Raw genomic sequence first — 22,168 nt, 5'->3', positions numbered from 1 at the left:
AACAGCGCTGATGAAAAGGATGGAGAGGCAAGCAGCACATGATTTATTCTCTTGCTTTTTAGAAAAGCATCAGATTAAGGACATAGATCTCCGTAAGGAGCTCCCAGGGCTGCTAACCTACGGAGATGTTCAGGGGTTCTTTCTGAATCCCCATACAATCCATGAGCTAACTGATTGGCGCAGGTTCGGTGATAAGTTACAGGAAGCCCAGCGCGTCCAGCCACCGTGTGCCAACACAAGGACAGCAGAGTTTGGAGGCGGGACCCCCCAGTTTGAAAAGTGGAGCCACGGGGGTTTGCATTGAGTGGAGAAGACGGCTGTGGTAAGCTGAACTTGTGAAACAGAGAAACAGAAGGGAAAAGATATGGATAGAAAGTTTCAGGCAGCTACATGGCTCCTCTCAAATATTCTCTCTAAGAGAGGTGAAACAATTAAGGACAATGACTAGCCCTATGGACTAACAAAACAAAAGAGGAAAATTAGCCAGACCATTGCTCGTGTTTAGTGAGACAGAGTGGAAAAAATAGGAGAAATACTGTGGGACTTATCATTTGGAGGCAGAAAAGACAGAAAAACGGCTCGGGAGTTCGGTGTGGTTTGGGAAAAAAGTTAAATTACCTGGGGACTTTCCCGGCCGAAAACAAAGGCTGCCGAGACTGCCTGACTGCTGAGATCGCCATTCAGGCTTTTAACGGGACGAGGAATGACGCAAAGAGATGCAAAAGTCCTCCAAGTTTTGCGAAATTTTTCAGTGTTTGTAAGCCCTGTCCCGAGAGAGGTACAATGTCTGGCGCTCTGCTGCACTGAATAAGACCACGTGGCTTCAGGAGCAGAAGTTCTCTCGCCAGCTCCGAGAGCGAACTGACCGATCAGGAAGTGGCACAGCCACCAGACCCTGAGGGCGTGGTGAAACACGAGAGGTCGGGCAGAGCTGAGAGTGACAAGGGGGGCTGGCAGCGGGGATGACACAGGAGGCAGAGTGCGAGGCGGCGGCAAGCGAGGCGGCGCGGCCCCCTCCCCTCTCCTGGCAACAGGGAAGCGGCGGAGCGCGGGAGGGGGGAGGCGGAGACCAGAGCGAGGCGGTGGCTGCATCTCCCGCAGCGGCGGCGGTGAGAGAGGCGGAGGCGCGACCCCCTCGATCACAGCACAGCACAGTACTGTGACAAAAGCGGGGGAGAGAGGCGGCGGTGAGAGAGGCGACAGCGGACAGTGTTCCCTTCCCCCACCATGATCAGCGAAGAATGGAAGAATTCCAGCTCTTCAACACCACAAAAGTTGAGCCCCCACTACTCATGCAGGAGAGGGAGAAATGTAAAAACCACTAAATGCTTGCAAAGCAAGTGCATGATCACAAGCAAAGTACACAAAAGAAAATGCAGTAATCATTTATTTTTGTTGAAATAAAAGTGAATTTTTAATTGTCAAAATTTAATGTACTTGAATCTGCCATGAAGAAATCAAAATGTCTCTCTTCCTCTGCCATAAGAGTGTACTTTCTGTTCAGACTATGCACTTTTTACAGCAGAGGCCATTTTTTGTTGCACGTTTGCAATCTCTCCCAGTTGTATCAAATCTGGTTGACATTTAATGTCAAGTTTAAACTATTTCCCCTCCTCAAAACTGAACCTAAATAAGACAACCTAATGCTCAGCAAGAAGCCTAAAGGTTTTAGACTTTTAAGTTCTAGGGTACAACATGATAATGACAGCTTAAATATGATATCTGGTATTGACAGAAGAAAATTAGTCACAACAGTTCAGAACACTGCAGATATGGAAAGAACAGGGAAAAAAAAACCAAGAAGAAAGGGTTGGGGACCTTCCCACTGCATTTTCACTTCTGCAGTTTTATTGATGATTTCCATATGGATACTTCAACACTGTTTTCATCTCCATGTACCCCTGTACAGCCTGTTTCCATAGGGCAGAACATGAGACTTCCCAACATGACTGCTAACACACCTTAAGAAAATTCTGACAGTCTTTTACACTCACCTTTCTTTTCCTTGTACTTCTAGTCATTACTGGTAAGAACAGTCTTTTTATCAAAGTACTTTTTTTGTAAGGGAAGGGGAAAGAGAGAAAGAGGCAAGAGAAACAATCTCTAAACGTGCAAAATGTAGTACTAGCTGGATGGAGGGAAGATTCCAACAGATTTCAAGGTAAATAATTAATTCACAATTAATCTAGGAATCATATTTCAAAGCCTTCAGTACCCAGACACAAAATGTGAGGCTCCATGATAGTTTATTACCTATCATCACGCATAAGGGGAGAGCTCATGAAGGAGCACTTCTTATGCTTTAAGTTGAACAAGCCTTTTAATTCTCAGAGAGGCTGCTGCCAGAAATGACAACTGCTACAGTCACTGAAAAATAAAAAGTGTTTTACTGTATATTGCAGTAGGAAGACACAAAAAACAAGACAAAAACTTGATTGCTGTCAGAAACAGACAAACAAGTTCAGTTTGAAGAAGAGATAGGATGAAGATACAAGTGCACAAAGCTGAAATTAGGCTAAGCCTACAAGACCTAGAGACTGATTTGCCACATGCCATTTGCTGGTGTGCTCTGACTTCAGAAGCTGTCTGGGACAGGGAATTGCACCAACCCACGGGGTGAACTACTGACACAAATGTGTAAAATGAAAATTGCCTTGTAAACTGAAAGCAACTTCTTAAGAAAAAAGATTCTGCCTCACATAGCAATATTGCAGTGTACCAAAACATTCAAAGAGAGAAATTAAATCATCTCTTATTTTGAAGAACATGCCCACTATTTCTTTCTGCTCTGTGTCAAATAAAGAGCTCTGCACAGCCCCAGTAGGAATCACTACAAAGACGGCTATTTTGATATTAGAAATAAACTAAAAGGGAAACAGATAAACTGGGTTAATGCAGTTTCAGAAACCAGTGTAGAGAGGAGACAGATCAGGCATCCAAGGAACAAGGACAGATGCTCTTGTTCCAGAACAACTGGAAGACACAGGACTAGGACACATTGTTATGGAGGCTTCAACCAACTGATGACATTGATCAGAAGTGATGATGCTCTGAGGCACACAAGACATTTATCAATAGCATGGCAGCACATCGAGGGATGGATGTTCTGACTGCAAAGACAAAGGATGTGACACCAACGACGGATGTGCGACCTCGTACAAACATCCACCTCTGACAGCCAGGCCTCCTTCCACAGGAACGCATGCCCAGAGAGCTGTACCCTGAGTTCTTCAGCTGAATGACACTTCTTCACATCCAACAGAAACAGTATCAGGAGGAACCTCAGAAGTGGCAGAGAACAGCAGCAGCCCAGGAAAGCACACAGGAACTGCCATGCAGTAACGTGCAGCAAGCACATGTTCCCACTTACCTCCTGTCTGAGGGATTCACCCCCAGTACTGCCTGCTGGTTGTAACTTACATTCTAAAGATCCCTCCTTTTCCTGTCAAGGGTCCCCTAAGTCCTTCTGTGCAGCGAATTCCCTGCCAGACCTCATCAGAAGGCTCTCCCAGATTCTGCTGGAGATGGCAGCTGGCATTTTTCCCAATGAGGGACAGAGGCTGGGCTCACGTGGCACAATGAAGAGGACTAGAACACTAATTGCTTATCCAGTATATGGCTCTCCTTAATCTACCACGATAATTTCTCAGTGTGACTTGTGAACTAATCACTCTTCCCAAGGCAGCAATTATTACACACTCACTGGAACTTAGGCCAAGGCAGCCTTCAAGCATTGTGAAAACTCTCTTTCATCCTGTGATGAACAGGAGCTGATTTTGTCTTCCAAGGTCTCTACAGGAGCATTTTAAGAACTACCAACTGAACTGAAAGACCTCTGTGTAGTTTAACTACTGACTTTATAAACCTAAGCTAGTAGATCCCTCAGCTACAGCAGCTGAAACCCAAAAAGCAAAGAGGATTTCTGCTTTTCTTAAAATTACAGTACAAGTAGTAATATTGAAAGTTCCTGACTTTAATCTCCAAGTCAAATAAACCAACTACTGCATGAAAATTCACATCCCAAAGTCATACCATGTAAAATTATTATATAATCAGCAATGAACAACTTCTGCCTTAAAGCATCCTACCCTTCAGTGCTCTGCCTCACGAGCCAGTTGTTTCCCCAGTCCTAGCACACACTGGAGAGGCCTAGAGCAGGAGTGAGACACTGAGAAACACCCACCTTCTTTGGTCTTTGTGCTAGCTGTTCCTGCATCCCTCCCCAAGGCTGGGGAAGTACCTTGCTCTTGTTCTATTCCTTCTGTGCTCTTATCCTTTGGTTTGCTCTCTGCTTCAGTTTTCTTTTTGGTAATGTTTATAACACCTGGTGTGAGAGATGGATGCTGGATGGGTGTTGATTTAGAGACTGGAGTAGATGATGGCCTTTGTTTCGACATACCAGGTGAAGGTGGGTGAGTCTTTTGTCTGTTGAAATAAAGATTATTCAGAGCTAACTGAAAATCTCAATCATGCATCTAAGGAGAGAAGTCTCCTTTGCTTAGTTTATATTACATACCTCACTTTTAAAAATAAATCCACCCACAAATTACTGGTGCCTTCCCCATAAAACTCAAACCAGGATTCCTAGACACCTTGGGCACCCAGTCTTGCTACTTGGGGGCTCACATCAGAACAGGACTGCTAGCCCAGATCTCCACTTAGTCCACATCTAGGATGAACCTCATGATTCCAATCCAAGAAACTTCCTATGCTAATACAGGTGGATCAGTTTATTCAAAAGCTTGCAGGCTTTTGTTGGTTTTAGTGCACAGACTGCACAGAAAATTAGGGTGTGTTTTGTCTGCACAACAAAGGTTGAAGTAAAAGCTGCATCCCTTCTTTAGAAAAGGGAAATTGGACCCAAAATGAAGTCTTTTTTGTACAAACAAGGCATAGCGTAGGTCATCCAAACTCTAACAGCTCAGCTGTCTTGAAACAGGAAGAAGCCTTCATTTTGTGCTGAATAACAGGTGTTTACACATACCTGACTGCAGAAGGGGTTGAAACTGGACATGGACCTGACTGAAGAAGGGGCTCAACCTGGACACATACCTGACTGCAGAAGGGGACGGAGGACGCTTCACCAAATGAGCAGGAGAGGGGGATCTTCTATGGGCAGACACAGATGGTGAGGGAGGGTGCCTCAAACCAGAACCTGGGAATAGTTTTTCTGTTTCTGATTTCTAGAAGATACACAAAAACAAAATACTGCTGACTCTCTAGAATACATTGCAGACAGAGGAGCTGCTATTCCAACAAACAAGCAAGTGCTCAACAAGACACATTTTGAATTTCCTTTATGTTCCAAAACACAGACCTGGTCTGTGTTTAATTTTTACATAAATTAAACTTTGGGAACCATAAGCAGCAAACAATATGCCTTCAAGATACAAGGGAGAGCAAGTACCATAAAATTCCAATTTGATTTTAATACTCTGTATTTTTTAAGCAAATGCTATTGTACATTTCATTAATGCTTATTGAAAGTAGCAGCAAAGAGGTGAAACAGGATCCCATCCTGAGCTCTTCCAACCCCCCAGATTAATAGAAATTTAATTTCTGTGGGTTTTCAACAAACCTGGGTTGAATCAGGTGAACTTGCATCAGATGAAGACACAGAGGACTTCAACCTGTCGATGCTATGGCTGCGCACTGGCACTCTAGGAGCTGGGACTGGGGAATTGATGGAACTGGCTGAAGCTGAACGAGGACAGAGGTGAGATTCTATAAAAGTTAGGAATTTGACAAGACAAAATGAGAACCAAGTGCACAGCATAAGAACAGGAGAGAAGGAAGAGGGATAAAAAGAGAAAGAGAGATTGTGTGTGTTAGAAACCGTACAGGGAAACACCGCAGGCAGTGCACAGTGCAATGGGTCATGAACAGACATCACCACACAATTAGTACTTGGGAAGCAACAGCACCAAGAATAAACACTCTGAAAGCAGCAGTCTGGAGTAGATAAAAATAAAATGCTTTTCCAAAAATGGACCAAATTTGCAGTACACCAGTGTTACTTTAATTTTAGTAAAGTTGCATTAGATCACAAATGCTTCAGTTTTAATGGCTTAGCGTCTTTCCTGACAATTTCATGAGAGGTTCAGATTTTAAGCATGTTTCCTCTACTCCAGGAGGAAACCTCCTTTCTTTTCAAAGGTGGTGTAAAAGAAATCTATCAGGACAAAAAGGTCAACTATTTAACTATGATACCTTTCCTACCTGAAGTGTCAATCTCTTCACGTATAAGATATTGAAAGAAATTTTATCTTATTACTTTTTTACTAACATGATCATAGACAGATAAGCACACGTAGATGCAAAAATATTCTAAAATTAGATATTGGATTCTTCTATAATTCAAATAAATTGTGACAAATGCAGCACATAGTTTTGTAACTTTATGGAAAATACATTTTATTTTTGTATTTGCAGCATTTGTGCAAGGAGACCTGCATTCTGTTTGTGCACAGGTTGTGTTAAAGCACAAGTACTTTTCTACTGAAATTAAAGAAGTACCTCTAAGTAAACTTATAAAAACATATCTTTAATTCAGCAATAGTGAGTGTCATATGCTAACAGTAACAGAAAAAAAGATGGCATTTCCCCACATGACATGAACTGAAGTATTCATGGTAAAATAAAAGCAGCACATACACAGGTGTGTAAAAATATGGCTACTGACTACAAACCAAAAAATAAAAACTGCTTATTAGACAAGGGGAACAGTGTGGAAATATCACCATTACTGACAAGGACCAAGTGAAATGGTGTAAGATGAAAAATAAAGATGGTATTTCATACTTAAGAAGAAACAAGCAAAACTGGGAACACAAGTTGTAAGGTAAAAGAAGAGAAAGGACTCCACATTGGTTCCAGAGATGCATTTACTGGGGCATTATTAATCAACCAGTAACAATTCCAGGACATGTGGGATGCAGCTAGGGGGGCTTGCCCATAATGCAAATTCCTGCTCTAGTAAACTGAGCCATGGTGTGGACATATCAGGTCAGTCTGGACCAACACAAAACTGCTTGAATCAGCCAGGGTTTCTCTCCTCCTATTATACCTTGACTTCTATCAGCTGAACGAAGCCAGATCAAGGCCCCCTGTACTTATCTTAAGGTAACCCTATTGTCACATTCCTGCAAGAGTTTCTTCTCCTAAAGAAATTTAGGTTTTGCACTTTGAAATTATAGGTTTGTTTGGGTTTTTTTTTTCCCTTTCATTACCTAGTACTGCTCTAACTAGAATGTCTCAGATTGAGTTGACAGTACAAATGCAGATCTCTGTCAGTTAAAAAAACTACACACAAAAGCCCCAGAATGAACACCAACATCTGACTCTCTGCAGAGCAAGTAAACCAGCACTGGAGTTTAAAAGCCAATATTATTCTATGGTTTTGTAAAGTAAACATGCAACATAGCACATGAATTGGGTATTAATGACCACAGAAAATACTGGCTAAGTAATATTACACACAACCATGTATTAATTGTCTGATTCAGACAAAACCGTAGCACAGTTAGCAGCTATCATCTAAGTTCTTGCTTGAAGAGCAACTGCGTAAGACTGAGGGTTTGGTGCCCTCCTGTTACCTGAGGGGTCCTGTCCATCAGCAGACAAGGTAGCAGCAATTTTACTCCTAGCTAGGGAGGCCTGTGTGGGGGCCAGGAGACGGCTGATTATGCTACTGTCCAGGGGACTGAGCTGGGAGCGACGAGCTGGATGACAGGAACAAATCAAAAAGGATCCAACATGAAATCATATCATAGAAAAGACATGCAGTACAAAGCAAAGGAAGACTGAGCATTGTTGCAAATTGTAATGGTTTTGGAAGAACAATACTGAAGTCATAGAGGGGGAATTCCAAACTAAAAGCACAGAAGGGTTAAACACTGCAATCTCTCATGTTGCACTTCTTGCTCTTGCCTTGCTTAGTACAAGTCATTTTTATGTGCACAGACTGGCACATGTACAACAGAGGTGAATGCTGAATCCAGTCAAAGTATGAGACGTTTTTGACTGAGCTCTTCAGAGCTACATTCTCTAGATTGCAGGAAAGGCTGTTTTGACATAATAAACAGAAGACTTGCAAGTCAAAGTGAGCAGTTATGGTCAAGCATTGCCTGCACACACAAATTCACATGGACAGCACCCATCATTCTCTAATACAGGAAAGATTCTGAAGCAGAAATAACTTCAACTGTTGGCAACAGTTGCTAAAAAGGAAAGTTTCAGAATTGTTAACTCGGAAAAAACACATTAGACAAGGTGCTATTCTTCAGGTTTAGGAGGAGTTCCTAGGAAAGAGGTTATTTGTAACCTAGTGGGGAATACACAGATCAAAAGAGACTGAAGTGAGAACAGGGTTCCTCCTTCTGCATGCACATGGTTTACGCCAGCAGCAGGAACAGAGAAGTTGCTTTTAAACTGAATAATGAAAGGGAACTTAAAAAAGCAAAGGTAAGATTTAACTAAGAAGTGAACAGATCAGTGACATTTTTACCATTTCTGACCCTTAAACCTACCAGCTCTCAAATAGATTGCTTTCTTAAGCAGACATGTTGCTATCTTAAGCAGTGCCATTTAACAAAGACAAAGGCCTTCTTAGAGGATTTATTTTTTTTGTCCATAAGTAAAGATTGACCTTTTACCATTTTACCTTTAACACTGGGTAACTAAAAAGCCATTAAAAAGTCTTAGAAATTTAAGAACCTAGGAAACCAGTGAAATCAAGCCTAACCAAACTTAAAAAACTTTAAAAAAAATTCTGTTTTATGAAACAACCACCTGTTTTTTGTTCCTTTTTCACTTTTTCTAGCTGGGGAGAGGATTTGGGTTTACAACTCATTCTACTAAAAGATGTGCTCCTCTTCTTTTCTATTCCCCCTAGAGACCAAGTGTAAGGAAGATTATTTTTAACAAGATATGATTTTATAAGTTGCCATCCCATGCTTTGCTTTTACTAATCAGCTAAAACCATCAATGTATCATTATGAAGCACTGTTTTCTCATGAGTTAAATGGTTTGGCTACCATTTGTCTACTTTCCTCCCACCCTTCCACTTTTCAGAGGAATAAGGCTGGTTTAGAGACTGTTACCCAATATCTGGCACTGCAGTGAGCATAATGATATTTATGGCACAGTGCACAGAATGCATGAAGGCCTGAGTGAAAGCATTTATAATGGAGTTGGGACATGGTTTAAAGTCATCTTCAAATATCCCATTTACTGCCTCACAATTCTCAAAACAAACTGGTTTCTAGCACCTTTCTATTCCACCTGCGAACCTTTGGGTGCTGATTGCTGGGAATGTGGAGGGACTTTGTTATTCAGTCTGTTTAATGAGGCACTTCTCTTTGTGGTACCTGGAAGTGAAAGTGCATGAATTAATTATGCTGAAAAGCCGAGGTCCCCTCCAACACCTGCCCCACTTCCCTAAGAGAGAGAGGAATGATTAAGTTGCTTTATAATTATTGAATTCTTCAGAAGCAGAAAAACTGGATCAGGGAAGAACCGCTTTATATAAAGCATTATTTCTTTTATTTCTGCATGTTTCTGATCACAGCAGCAGGATGTCAGCCACAACAGATTCTTGTTTGAACTACTGAAGCCATCCTTGTACACCTTTTAAAATACATGAGAATTTTAAAGGACTTGCTCACATTCTCTGAGTATGAGTGAGCCTAGAATTAACACAAAAACACAGTGTTTAGTGGAGATACTCCACTGATCCAGAACAAGTATCATCTCATTTCTACATTCTGCTCCTTCACCCTCTCAGGCACATATGCACAACAGAAGCAATCTGGTTTATTCTGTTACTGTATTTAATGTCCTGTGAATTTACCCATCTTTTTACCATACAGACAGTTCTCCCCAAGTATCAGACTGAGAGCAGAGGATCACTCTAAGTCAACCTCTACATCCTAACCACATAGATCACTTGGAGTCCTGTCCAAATTTGTTGTATTTCAGGCCACCTGAGAATATTTTCTCCAAAGCGACTAAGGCTTCACAAAGGATTTCAGGGTATGACAGTAAGTTTGAAAGCAATCCCAATTAGTTGATAATTAGTGACTTCCTTTGTAAGAGGTTTAATTTGTACTTTACAGCCCTGCTTCTGACTCCTATCCAGAGCTGAACCCTGCAGACACATAATACATAAATATAATTTAAAATCACAAGCAGCCTCCAGTGACTCAGAGCTTCTGCCAGTATAAATATAGTCACTGATTTCCCCACCAGGCATACAGTGTATGAACACATTTTTTTCTGCTGCATCACCTTCCAATGAACCAGCAAAACCACCTTTAGCTGTGTCTGTGTCAGGGATTCTTTCAGCACAGTTTGCTTGATCAGAGGCTGCAGACTGGCAGAACACTGCAGCAGAGACCTAGCTGAATCTGCTTTTATATGAAACAGCTTTTAGCTTATTCATCATTTTAGACAAACAGAAAAACAAAAGCAAAAACCTCCATATTTGCAATACAGACAGGTTCCTATGAAACTCTGGAAAGATTCCAAATAACAAAATCTCATGCTAAAACAAGCCAAAATATGTGCTCCTACAAATAGTTTTTATTTTTCTTAACAAGTATATTAGGACAATTTCTTGTCAAAATTGATTTTTTTTCTTTCCCATTGGCAATCAAATGACTGAAGCTGTCTAACAGAACAAGTCAAACTTTATTTTCGTACTATTTCTATTTTGCTGAAATTTAGGGTGTTAATTAAGGCATGCAAATCCATAGAGATTATGGGAAATTATCTGTGAATCATTCACCAAGATTCGACTTTAGAAACAGAACTACAGAAATAAAAAATAAAACAACAGCAGTTTTTACCATTGCTCTTCTCCTCTAACAGAGATCACATCAACTGGGTCAAAGCCCTGAACAGTCAAGCTGAATTAACAAATTGCATGAAATGCATCTGAGATCAAAATATGAAGTGAGTAACAGCAGGGGAGGAGGGAGGAATTTCACTCCACCTCCTATTTCCTCCCCAGCCACAGTTGAGCAGTGCCCTGCTCCCAGCAGCCACACACCCACACTTACTTCGATCTGAGGCATTTATAAGAGCTGCAGATGACGACAGGCATTTGCTCACAGCAGCCTCTGCCTGTTTGAGGTTGGCTATGGAGGGCGAGCGTTTGCTGGCTGTGGAGAAAAGTGATAACTTTAAAACTCACCTTCATACTGAGCCTTTCACACGCTGCTGAGAGCTCACTCTCCAAGTATTACATCCTGAAAGCTATTTCCGCTTTTATTTGATGAGAAACACAAATTATTTTGTTTTCCTTCGAACAGGCTTGATACCATTAGCAGCAGTTGGGACAGGCACAGAAAAGGTACACTTTAGTGGAGTCATGACAGGATTTATGCATATGTGTGCAAACCAGGGATTTTTAAACCCCGTGCCCCTAACATGTAAAGACAAAAGCTACTGAGGTTGTCTGTTGTTACCAGACTGGCAAGACACAGAAAATAACAACAAAATCTGGAAAACTTCTTTCTTCATTCCTGCCACATAGGTATGTCAAAACCAGTTTTTTAATCCCTAGTTAATAATTCCAAACAAAAAAAAATTATTTTGGAGAAATAAAACCAAGTCCTAAAGAAAGGCAAGAAAGCATTCCTATTTCTGATTGCTTCACAAAGGTTGCTGTATTTTAGAAATTGCCAATTTTTCTCTAAAAGCTACTCTTAAGTTAATGTTTCCGATCAAATCTGCAATTTTCAGAAAAAAACTGCCACAAGTGGCATTAATTTTTTTTGGTATGTGTATACAGACACATATACATACATAAAAATCACATCTCGTGTGGCAGAACTGCAAGCTTATTACAAGCAGATAAATACCTGCTTTTTAATTTCAAATAATGTACTTTCAGGATGAACACTACTCCAGAGTGTGAAAGCCCTGGAAAAGCATGTACCTGTTGCTATAGAAACTCAGTAAGCAGAAAACATTAATGTACACGGAGTGGGGCAGACCAGCACAACAAACACACGAAATTCTATACATCTAACACAAGTAATCGATTTTACTGACATTCTAGACAGCAAATATGATTAATCTGAACTCATTAGTGCATAAGTACCAGAGGACACAGCAGCACTACTCACCACAGAGGCAACATCTTTTCCCTTTGCCAGCATGCTACAACAGCCCCTTATAGCCAGAGCCAGGACATAAGGATTCCTATGGACAGCCCTATGGGAAGTTCTTGTGACAGTGAACAAGAGCAAAGTCCCCATGGGATAAGAGGGAGATCTGAATCTAGTTTAGAAATGAAGATCTGAGTTTAGTGGATGCTTTCCCAACAGAACAAGAAGGAAAGAAAAAAAAAAAAGGGGGGGGGGGGGCATTTTATGAATGGAGTCTGAGAACTGGGATAATTAAACAGCCTTAAGAGGTTTTATATATGGAAATCAGGAAGCTCATAATTCACATATTCGGGTGCTTTTGAAGGGGAAGGCTACCCTCTAGTGTCTGCTCTCTAAAAGGAAATTCTGGCTCCTGCCTGAACTCAGTTGAGTCCAAGGCCTCCAAACGTCACAGAGACACTTAACACAAATTTCTCTTGGTTCAATTTAGCACTTCAGCACTTGCATGAAATCTGAGGTTTGGTCTATCACCTACTGGGACCCAGGTACAGAGGTCAATGCTTTTTCAATCAATACATTTGCATGACCAGATGGCTTCAACTTTTTCCCTACCTCATTCACAGAACAGTTTCTACAAACTTGAAAGCTCCTTTCTCTAGTAAAAAAAAGCTTTAGAAGACAGGCAGGATATTCCTGAGCCAGTCAGTCTGGTTATACAGTTATTTACAAAACACCATTTCAAAAAGTACCTCAAATATCTTCTTTGGGGGAAAGTTAGAAAACCTCCATCAAGGGGTTTGAAATGCAAGAAGCACACAGCCCATGTGACACCAACATCTCTATTTTTCTAATGGAAGGGGGAAAGCAAACTGCAGCAGCAGAGCTGAAGAAAGCACGTCTGCCATGCAGCAGGACTTGGAACTGGGCAAGGAGCTGGGAAACATGGGATCTTAAGAAAATCACTCAGAGTGAGGAGCTTCCATTCCTCACAGGGTTTCACTGAGAGAGGGTGCTGCAGCATTGCCTGAGGCTGGATAACATTAGGCTACATAAAATAAGATTAGCTGTCTCTCACTTCCAAATTTCTACTAGGACAAGGAAGCTCTTTATTTAGCAAGAAGAGACTCTGGCAGCCCCAGTTCTATTCTAATAGCATGTCTCCAGTCCTGATGCACCTGAACCTCTAGTTCTGCTCAGCAGGCACCACTAAAACATCCCCTTTACCAGGACTGTGATCAAGGATGTCTTATTGCACAGCCCTGGCCATTTCTCTTGGCAGACCCACACCCTGTCTGCTTCATCTTAGCACTGACAGCAATGCTATTAATGTAACACTTGACTCTGGGGCTATTATCCAGTTTTATATTTCACCATCAGTGGGATCCCTGCTGTGGTCTCATGAATCACACTCAGCATCCCACAGAACCGCTGACAGTTGGGGAAATGTTTTATTACATGGGCTTCACTTTCCAGAGCTCACTATCACCCAAAACCTCTGCTCTGCCACTCAATGTTCCTAAATATTACTGTTGACACACTCAGTTCATGGAAGATATATGATTCTGATTTTTTTTTTCACAGCACTACAATAGACAATAACTCCTTTTGTCCTAAAATTATTAAAGAATATTTGAAATCAGTTCCCCAAATGGTTCTCATTTTAAGAAACGGGGCTTTAATCCCAAATCTGCCACAGAATTTGATAGTGGAAATATAATATTACATTGAAATTTGCTCCAGACATGCAGTTAGGGAAGGTGCACTATTCAGCCACAATGATGTAATGGAGTAGAACTCATATAGTGTCATTTTTCAGAGTAAAAAAAGGTAATTGTTGTCTTTCCAGAAAATATGCAAATATAAAGCAAAATGGACCATACAAGGATTTTTTAGAAAGCCAGCTGGACTTAAGTATCCCACATGGCTTAGGTAGATTTTGAATAATAATTAAGTAATGAGCTCTCAATGTTAAAAAGAACTGCCCTGAAATAGGAATAAATATGAGAAATGTAAAGCCAGTCATGGTCCCACATTATCCACCCCATACATCATAGCTTCCTGTTTGAAATATTAACATAAAATCAAACACAATTTTAAAACAATGTGGGTGCACAAGGGTTTGACTAGGACGTTGCATTACCTGTTTATCTCCATAGCAATTTTTTTTCCAGATTGGTGCCAAGTTATCCAAATTGATCTACTGCTGCTAAACTATCTGCATAGTTACTTTATGATGCATAAATCACAGTTTAAGCACCCATTATTATATCAGGACCATTTGTGTTGGAAGATATTTTATTTTAAATGTATGTCAACAGCACTGAAGATCTTCCTCCACAACAGAAAGGACAGACAAGGCTCATTTCCTCACATAAATCAGGAGAGAGCAAAGAACATTATTTTGTGTTTGTTAGTAGACTAAAACCCAGTGCTTTCTTAAACATGTAAGGCAAATGTGATTTCCCAGTTTTAAGGTTAAATGATATTTGGTAGTGTGAGATACAGTAAATGGATTTATATATGTATCCAAGGAATACATGTAAAGCAGATAAACCAACCCAGCCAAACTGGCTGATTTTGGAGAAAATTAGGGGCTCATGATGTGCAGGGTAAGGGAAAAGTTAACTAAAGTACACATGCTTCTGCTGTGTTGCCTGAGTAGTTAAATCATAGTCAGACCTTCACTGCATTTTCAAGTCTCACTTGTCTGTGTCACAGACAGCTGCACTGCATTAGTAATGTTGTGGGCACGCACAGACTGTCAGGATTCAGATTCAGCTGGGTCTCAGCTGAGAGTTTTCATCTCAATCTAACTACAAGAAACAATTTTACTTATTAAACAAATGTATCAGTGATCCAAAGCATTTCTATCAATGGCTCACTCTGTGCACTGGAAAGTGCCAGAAATCCAATGAAAACACATTTCATCTATAGAATTATCTTTAGATAAATGGGACAGCTCTGATTTTTGCAAAACCCTTCACGGACAAAGTTATCGAACTGTGCAAGAGACCCATTCCCTTTCACAAAGTTTCACCAAAATATCATTTGATTTTGCAAATGTTACTTCAACTGCTGGTAAACCAAAGTAAGAAGGAAACAAACCAAGCTCTACTATGTACTTTTTGTAAATTAGGAAGCAATGAAATGGTCTGAAATTGCCCTTAAACCCTCCAAATCTTAACCACTGAACTAATCTATATTCAAATACTTGCCAATAGGAACTTCTCTTCTCCCTGTGCTGTATCCAGACCTCTTTAAAAACCCAAATACACATAGCCTTTCCCTGAAAATTCCCTCAGGATGCCATGATTTAAGCTGTAGTTGAATTAGCTGGGAGGGATAGCCAAAATGAGGGGGGCTGCTTTCTACTTAGGGATCACATTTGTTGCACAGCTGGCCAAGATCCAGGAAAAGATCTATAAGATGGTTTTCCTTAGTGTGAAAAGAACTCAAGTTTAAAAGGTTAGTAGTGAGTGCAAAACAACAGAAAAAAAATTTTAGAAATCAATACCACCAGTTCCACCTTCATCTGTGCTCTGTTGTTCTGAAGAAGCAGCAAGTTTGTAAGCTAAGTCATGAGGTCAAATAGCAAAAAAATGCAAGTTAACCAAAAATGGAGATGCTGCATATCATAATGACAACTAATATTAAAGCACTTTCAAACATGTTACTAGCACACACTCAAACTGACAGAAAATGACAGTACCACACTCAGTACAATTCCACCAATACAGAAGATAGGTTGAACTGAAGGTTTTTTTGATTTATTTTATTCCTGGCCAATAACCTATGTTATTTATTGGTAGTTAAGTAGTGCATGAAAAGATCCCTTCCACTGCAATCTTTATTTGCTGGTCTGATTTCAGGATGTTTACAAGCAGAAACAGTTAATTGTGAAACAGGAAATTATCTGAGTTCAAATTAAAGACTGTTAAAATGCATCACCTAATCCAGAATAGAATCCATGTTCCAAGAAGCTTGGACTGTCCACTGCATCTCCTTACCCATTTCTGGGCATTCAAATAATCAGTCAGCATTCTGTAACTCCAAGGGTGTTTTTAAAACATTTTAGATGTGATATTAGAGTACAACTGGGTATTTTTTGTTTTATCACCAGTCTTAGCACTCCATTACATGAACTGCATTTGAAGGATTCTGAATTATCTTAATATTACAGATCATAATTCCCCTTATCTGATGTTTGAGGGCTGGCAGTGCTGTCACGTGTTGTATTTCCCATGGAGCTTCTCTCCAGCTCTTTTCAAGGTCAAAAACAGCTCTAAGTCTGAGCAGCATCTCAGGGCAAGTACAGATATGACACTTTCCCATGAGCTACCCACAGATCTTGCTTTAAGATCCAAGACAGGAAAGGATACCCAGGTCTCTATGAATAGTGCTGCATCTGCCAGTGTTCACACAGAACATTCTGTGATTTTAGTCCTACTAGAGACAGTGCTGCTTACCTGTTTTGGCTTCTGAGTCTGGAGTGACATATCCCCCCCATGACCATCTCTTCTGTCGTGTTTCCAGCCGCTGATTCCGTTCCAAGGTGCGATGCAGAACTGCCTCATAGCGCTCCTACCAAACAACATCTCCATGAAACTCGTAACTGTTAACCACAGCCACACCAGGAAACAAAATATAGATAACCCCCCAGTATGATTTATAATCTGTTTTACCAAGCTTTGGTTACAAAAATTATCATGCAAAGAATGTTGAAGGCAATTAATGGCTTCAAAACACTGCAAACATTATTAGGTTGAGCTAAAGCACAGATAATCTATTTTATTCTTTACTTAAAATAGCTACCAAACAGATTTCCTATTCAGTAAACAGTGCTACTTATTTTCTAAATAGGGATGAACCCCAAACTGAGCAAAAGTAATTGGTTACCCTTGAAACTATTTATATGATGAAGTTATTTCTAAAAGGTGATAAAAATTCTCCATTATAAAATACCAAGTATAAAGTTATTTGTGTTTTCAAAGAACTATAAAAACAATGACCGAAGTCTTAACAGACACTGACATTATGAGAGATGTGATGAAACCAGGAACAGCAAGACATAAAGGCAAAACTGCAAAAGAAGACAAATCATCTTCAGGCCTCAGCAACCATTGCTGACAGGACAAAGGGGGCTGAAAGAAGCTTTTGCTGCTGTCTCCAGAACTAGTAACTGCCAGTAGGGGAATTCTAGCTCTTGTGCATAAAGATGAACCGTAACCATGCTAGACTCACTCTTGCCAGCCAGGTTTCCACACGTGTCAACAACACATTTCTCTTCTGGAATAGTTAGATCCCAAGTGATCTTTTGAAGCAGTATTTTCTGCATATACACTGTAGTAAGATGTCATGGGAACTCATTATACAGCCATTTCTCCTGCCTGAGGACACAAGCCTTTCACCTTCTTTCAACACCATTTCACAACACTGACTAAGAGTTGCCATGAAAAACACACAATGTAAACCTGGAAGGAAGGGAGGGTTCTGCTCACTGACAAAAGATAAAACTAAAAGTTTTTGTTTGAAATATAAAGCTTAGCTTCCCCTCTGTTAGAGAAACCTGAACTAAAGTTTACCTAAGGTGCCAAAGTACCCAGGCATTATGTAATCTGTAGACTGTATTTCCATGCAGGTATCTGCAGTGCAGTAATTCTTCAGTCAAAGTTAAATACATAGGCTTCACTTTACAAATTATAGAAATGAGCTCAAGGTCTCAATACAGTGAACTGCAGAGATTTGCAGAATAACTAAGGAGCTGTGGGGAGACAAGTATCTGAATCTTCACCATGGCTACTGGTCTTCAAGACTTCTAAAACCACCTCCTTTTCCACAGTATTTGCTGGTGTGCTGCTGCTTCTACCTTATTAGATGATTAACTAAACAAGACTTGGCTGAATAAGTTAACAATAATGTTGGGGACTATGTATTTTGATGAACTTCTATCTACCAAATTTACAACTGTATATGGTATCTTGCTGGTATCTTTTCCTCATGTCAGAGTACCAAAGTCAAGATCTATTTTCACTTTCTGATTGTGGGCAAGGTTTAACAGGTCAAATCCATACTATCTTCCCACCTTTCAGATTCTGCATGTGTAACTCTCTATGTAGGTCATCTCCAGGGACTGAGTAAAAGACAAGGTTAACAACTCATTGCTAGTCCTTGTCATCCTTGATTATTCATCCTGGTGGCTACTTAAAACATATCTACCATCCTCAAAACTACATTAATAAATGCAATAAATTTAAAGGTAACACCTTTTTGAAGCATAAGGGATGCTTTTGGCATAGGGTAGATGCTTAAAGAAATGACACTACACTGGACTGCAGTCACAGCCCACCCAAACATTTCTGTTCTCTAGCAATGTAAACTATTCCATGAAGTTCAAATGGAATATCAATCTGATCACATCCAGGAGCTGATTACAGAAAATCAAACACCAGTGTAGAATACTGCCAGTCATAAAAGGCAGCAAAGATGGATTGTTAGAACAGTCTAACAACACTGGACTCCAAAGCAGCAGCAAGCCAGCCTTAGAGGCTCTTCACCAATGACCCAGAGCAAGTTCTTACAACCAGCTTATGAAAGCACAGATGTGTGATGCTTCCACTGCTGACACCCTGGAAATAAACCCTTTCAGAACTTGCACATTTAATATGTACTAACAGAGCTACTTGTCAAAAGGATGGAATAACTTCATGTATTTATTTCTGCTATCAGCTTCTATCCATTGAGTGAGTCCCAAACTCAAAGACTGCTCTGCCTGTCCACGTGCAGTCAGAGCAAAGGCCAGTGAGAACAGTCATTACACAGTTGAAAGCAGCAAATGACAAATACACAGATAACATCACCACCTTTCATCATACATGAATGAATTCTGATTTGAAAGAACTAAGAGAATGTGAGTCTCAGGCCACAGCAGGGCTCCAAGGCAGCAAGACACAGAAATAACATAAGTAAGTCTAAGACCTGTCAATCATGCTGATGTACAGACAGACTCTACAAAGTGCTCTTAAGGCATTTGGAAATCTAGGAGTATGGGGTGAGGTTTTTGCTCATGTGAAAAATAGCCAGTGGTCAAACAGCCAAAGCTCCTGAAGTCCTGAGTGCCCCAGCTGTAACTAATGCTCTATGGGGAAGGTGGACATATGCCTAAATAGCCCACTGTAGATGTGGAAAACACTTTTATGTTCTATCACATTCATCATTTCCCTAAGTTTCTCATTCACAGCTGTTGGGGGTTAGGTTTGTCTCTTTTTCACTCTAAAGAATTTTTTCCCCATAAGTTACCAAGGAGACCAAGTGTTGGATACTTAAGAGTACTTGACTGAAACAAAGAGGTGGCCAAAACCCGATTGGGGAGATTTTTTTTTTATCTATTAGGGAGGAGATAACTGCCTTCTCTGATAAGAAGCCAGCCGTTAAAAACCGGGTGGAGCAGTGTTGCTTATCTCTGTTCATTCTTCCACTACCTCCATGGGAATATCTTCTGTTAATGGACCATTAAAGCTCACCAATGACATGACACATTACATCATCCTATTGTAAGATGCTCTACCCAGGGAGGAGGAGCCAATCCATTTCCACCTAGATAAAAAGCAGACACAAGTGTCACCAGTCATCCAGTGTTCCCACGAGACTCCCAAAGGAAGACTGCACCCATCTCTGGACCCTTGGCTCCATAGGATCATCTCTGCTTCCAACAGGACCACATCTGCCACTCCAGGAGGGATTGCTTTTGGACTGTTTCCAACACCCTGACCAACAGGGCGTCAGGTTGTATTTCTGACTCTGTCAAGGTTTTCTAGGATTTCTTGTTTGTTTGTTTGCTTGTTTATTCTTCTGTATTACAACATTTGTATTTTGTTTTATATCCCTAGTAAAGAACTGCTATACCTATTCCCAAAATCTTTGCCTGACAGCCTTTTAATTGCAAATTTATAATAATTTGGAAAAGAGGAGGAGGGGGCTTACATTCCAAGGGAAATTGCAATCTTCCCTGGCAGATACCTGTCTATCTAAACCAAGACAACACCACTTCAGAGCATGGTAATGTAGAAAAACAATGTAGTTCTTTTAAACTATAGAACTTTGATGTATGTTACCTTTTCCTCCTCTATTTTTTGTTTCCTCTTTTCTTCTACTGCTCCCCTCCGTTGTTCCTCTTTTTGCTTCATTTCTTTTAGCTTTCTCTGCCTTTCTTCTAACTGTTTTTCATATTGGAGTTTTGCTTTTCTCTCCTTTTCAAGGATTTGTGTCTCTTTGGCAGCTGTAAGAATATTTTCAAGAAACAATTAAAATCAAACTTAGTCATTCACTGATATTGCAATGCAACTCACAAGCAAGAGACTATCCAAGCAGAATTCTTACCACTTGAAGTGAAAATGTACAGGAAGATGAGCTTGCAGAGGTGGATGACATCACACATGACAACAGACTCATCTTTAATTCTGTCCCCAGGTTGGAAGTGGAATTAGAACCTTGCCTGCCACTAGGCCTTACTGTCTAGACAGGAATATCAGGATATGTATATTCCCTATATTAAGCATACACTTTTCTTATCAACATAATAGTGATGTCTCTGTAAGGAAGCAGTAAATTAAAAACCAAACAGTAGAATTTCCTATGATGTTTTTTTGTTGTTTTTTTTTTTTTTAAGAACAAAATATAGTAATATTTAAGGCACTGAGTGACAAGATGGTGTCCTGGTTTGGAATAATTTAGGGGAGAACCTCTAAAAAGAGTCCCCTAAAAACAAACCTCCACCACCCCTTTCCCCCCAGCCCTGGGTTTGGGAAAGAAAATACCTTGGAGGAAAAGTGGAAAAAACCGGTTTATTGACAAATGAAAAAAACCACTCCCCAACACCAAGGAAAAAAGGCAAGTTACTGTGAGGGGGAGGGTGCAGAGCTTCTTCTGCGGGCCCCGGAGATTCTCCGACTTCTCAGGTCAGGTCAGGTCCAGAGCCGGTCCAAAATCTTCGGGGGGGGGGGGAGGGGGAGGGAAGGGAAAAGAAAAGGAAGGAAAGGAAAAAAACAAACAGAAGCGGCGAAAGCCAGCAGCAGGAGCGGCAACAGGAAGGCAGAGAGAGAGAGAGAAGCAGCAGCAAGCGAGCAGCCGAGCCAGAGAGCGAGCAGCAAAGCAGCAGGCCCCACCAAAGAGGAAAGGGGGTAGCTGTTAGACATAACAATGTAGTCCAAGATATGGGATAGGAGACAGCATCAACCCAGAACAGATGGGAAGACCCTACAGTTCCTGAATCAGAGTTCAAAATAGTAATATCACTATTCTCTGCAGCCTCCCCCAAGGAACAGCTGTGTGCAGTTCAACAGGAAGCCTCAGGTCCTGTGACACAAAGCTAGAATGCACAGGGTATTTTCCATGGCCAGACAGATGAAATGAACCAAGAGACCAGATAATCACACCAACAATGCACAAGCAGCATCTACATACAGAGCCCCCAAAATATTTCTGAATTTTATATGCATCATACTACCCTATACCCATATTAGGATAACACAATAATTCCTGTTGTTGTGGGCCTTTGCTTTTATGTTGAGAAACAAACATACAGCTCAGAGAGACATCTCACAAGCTGGGAGCCCAAGACCCAGGACTGCAGGGCACACTGTGACCCTTTTATCTCCTGCTACACACACATGCACTGATTCAGATCACAAACTGAATAAAGCTGGGCAAGAGTTTTCTGCTGTTCTCTAGTCTCAGATTCCCTGCTAAGATAAAGTGTATACTGCTGACACTTCAATACAGGAGACATTTCAGTGTGCTGGGAAACAAGGGAAGCAGTGTTCAAGGCAAATAAGCCATTCAAGTAGCTAAATCTTTTTTAGTTTTCTCTGAATCAGCATTCTCCAAACGTCAGTCTTCAGGGCTATAGGAAGAAGTTCTAAGCTAAAAGTTTTGTTTTCCCAAGTGTTTTTGTTAAGGCTTTCAACGAGGAATTGGCTAAATTTGCTGGGTGGTCACTAGGAAATAGGTCAGAAGTGATATAGAGCTTCAATAAGCTAAAACTCGCTACAGTGTTTTCC

The 22,168-nt window shown here is 40.7% G+C and overlaps 1 protein-coding gene across 1 annotated transcript in view; it reads right to left on the bottom strand.

Moving 5' to 3' along the window:
- The window catches only part of LOC136373451 (ensconsin-like), a 66,928-nt gene that overhangs the window by 10,396 nt on the left and 34,364 nt on the right, over positions 1 to 22,168 (bottom strand). The window contains exons 5-12 of the mRNA XM_066338344.1: positions 20,225 to 20,388; positions 16,580 to 16,694; positions 15,628 to 15,660; positions 11,061 to 11,162; positions 7,596 to 7,721; positions 5,579 to 5,700; positions 5,053 to 5,183; positions 4,184 to 4,425 (exon numbers count right to left, since the gene is read on the bottom strand). Of these exons, the coding sequence (XP_066194441.1) occupies positions 4,184 to 4,425; positions 5,053 to 5,183; positions 5,579 to 5,700; positions 7,596 to 7,721; positions 11,061 to 11,162; positions 15,628 to 15,660; positions 16,580 to 16,694; positions 20,225 to 20,388 (1,035 nt within the window). The remainder of the gene's footprint in view (positions 1 to 4,183; positions 4,426 to 5,052; positions 5,184 to 5,578; positions 5,701 to 7,595; positions 7,722 to 11,060; positions 11,163 to 15,627; positions 15,661 to 16,579; positions 16,695 to 20,224; positions 20,389 to 22,168) is intronic.

This window comes from Sylvia atricapilla, chromosome W (genome assembly GCF_009819655.1).
Source record: "Sylvia atricapilla isolate bSylAtr1 chromosome W, bSylAtr1.pri, whole genome shotgun sequence".
Classification (NCBI taxonomy): domain Eukaryota; kingdom Metazoa; phylum Chordata; class Aves; order Passeriformes; family Sylviidae; genus Sylvia; species Sylvia atricapilla.
This window is presented reverse-complemented; position numbering and strand designations above follow the sequence as displayed.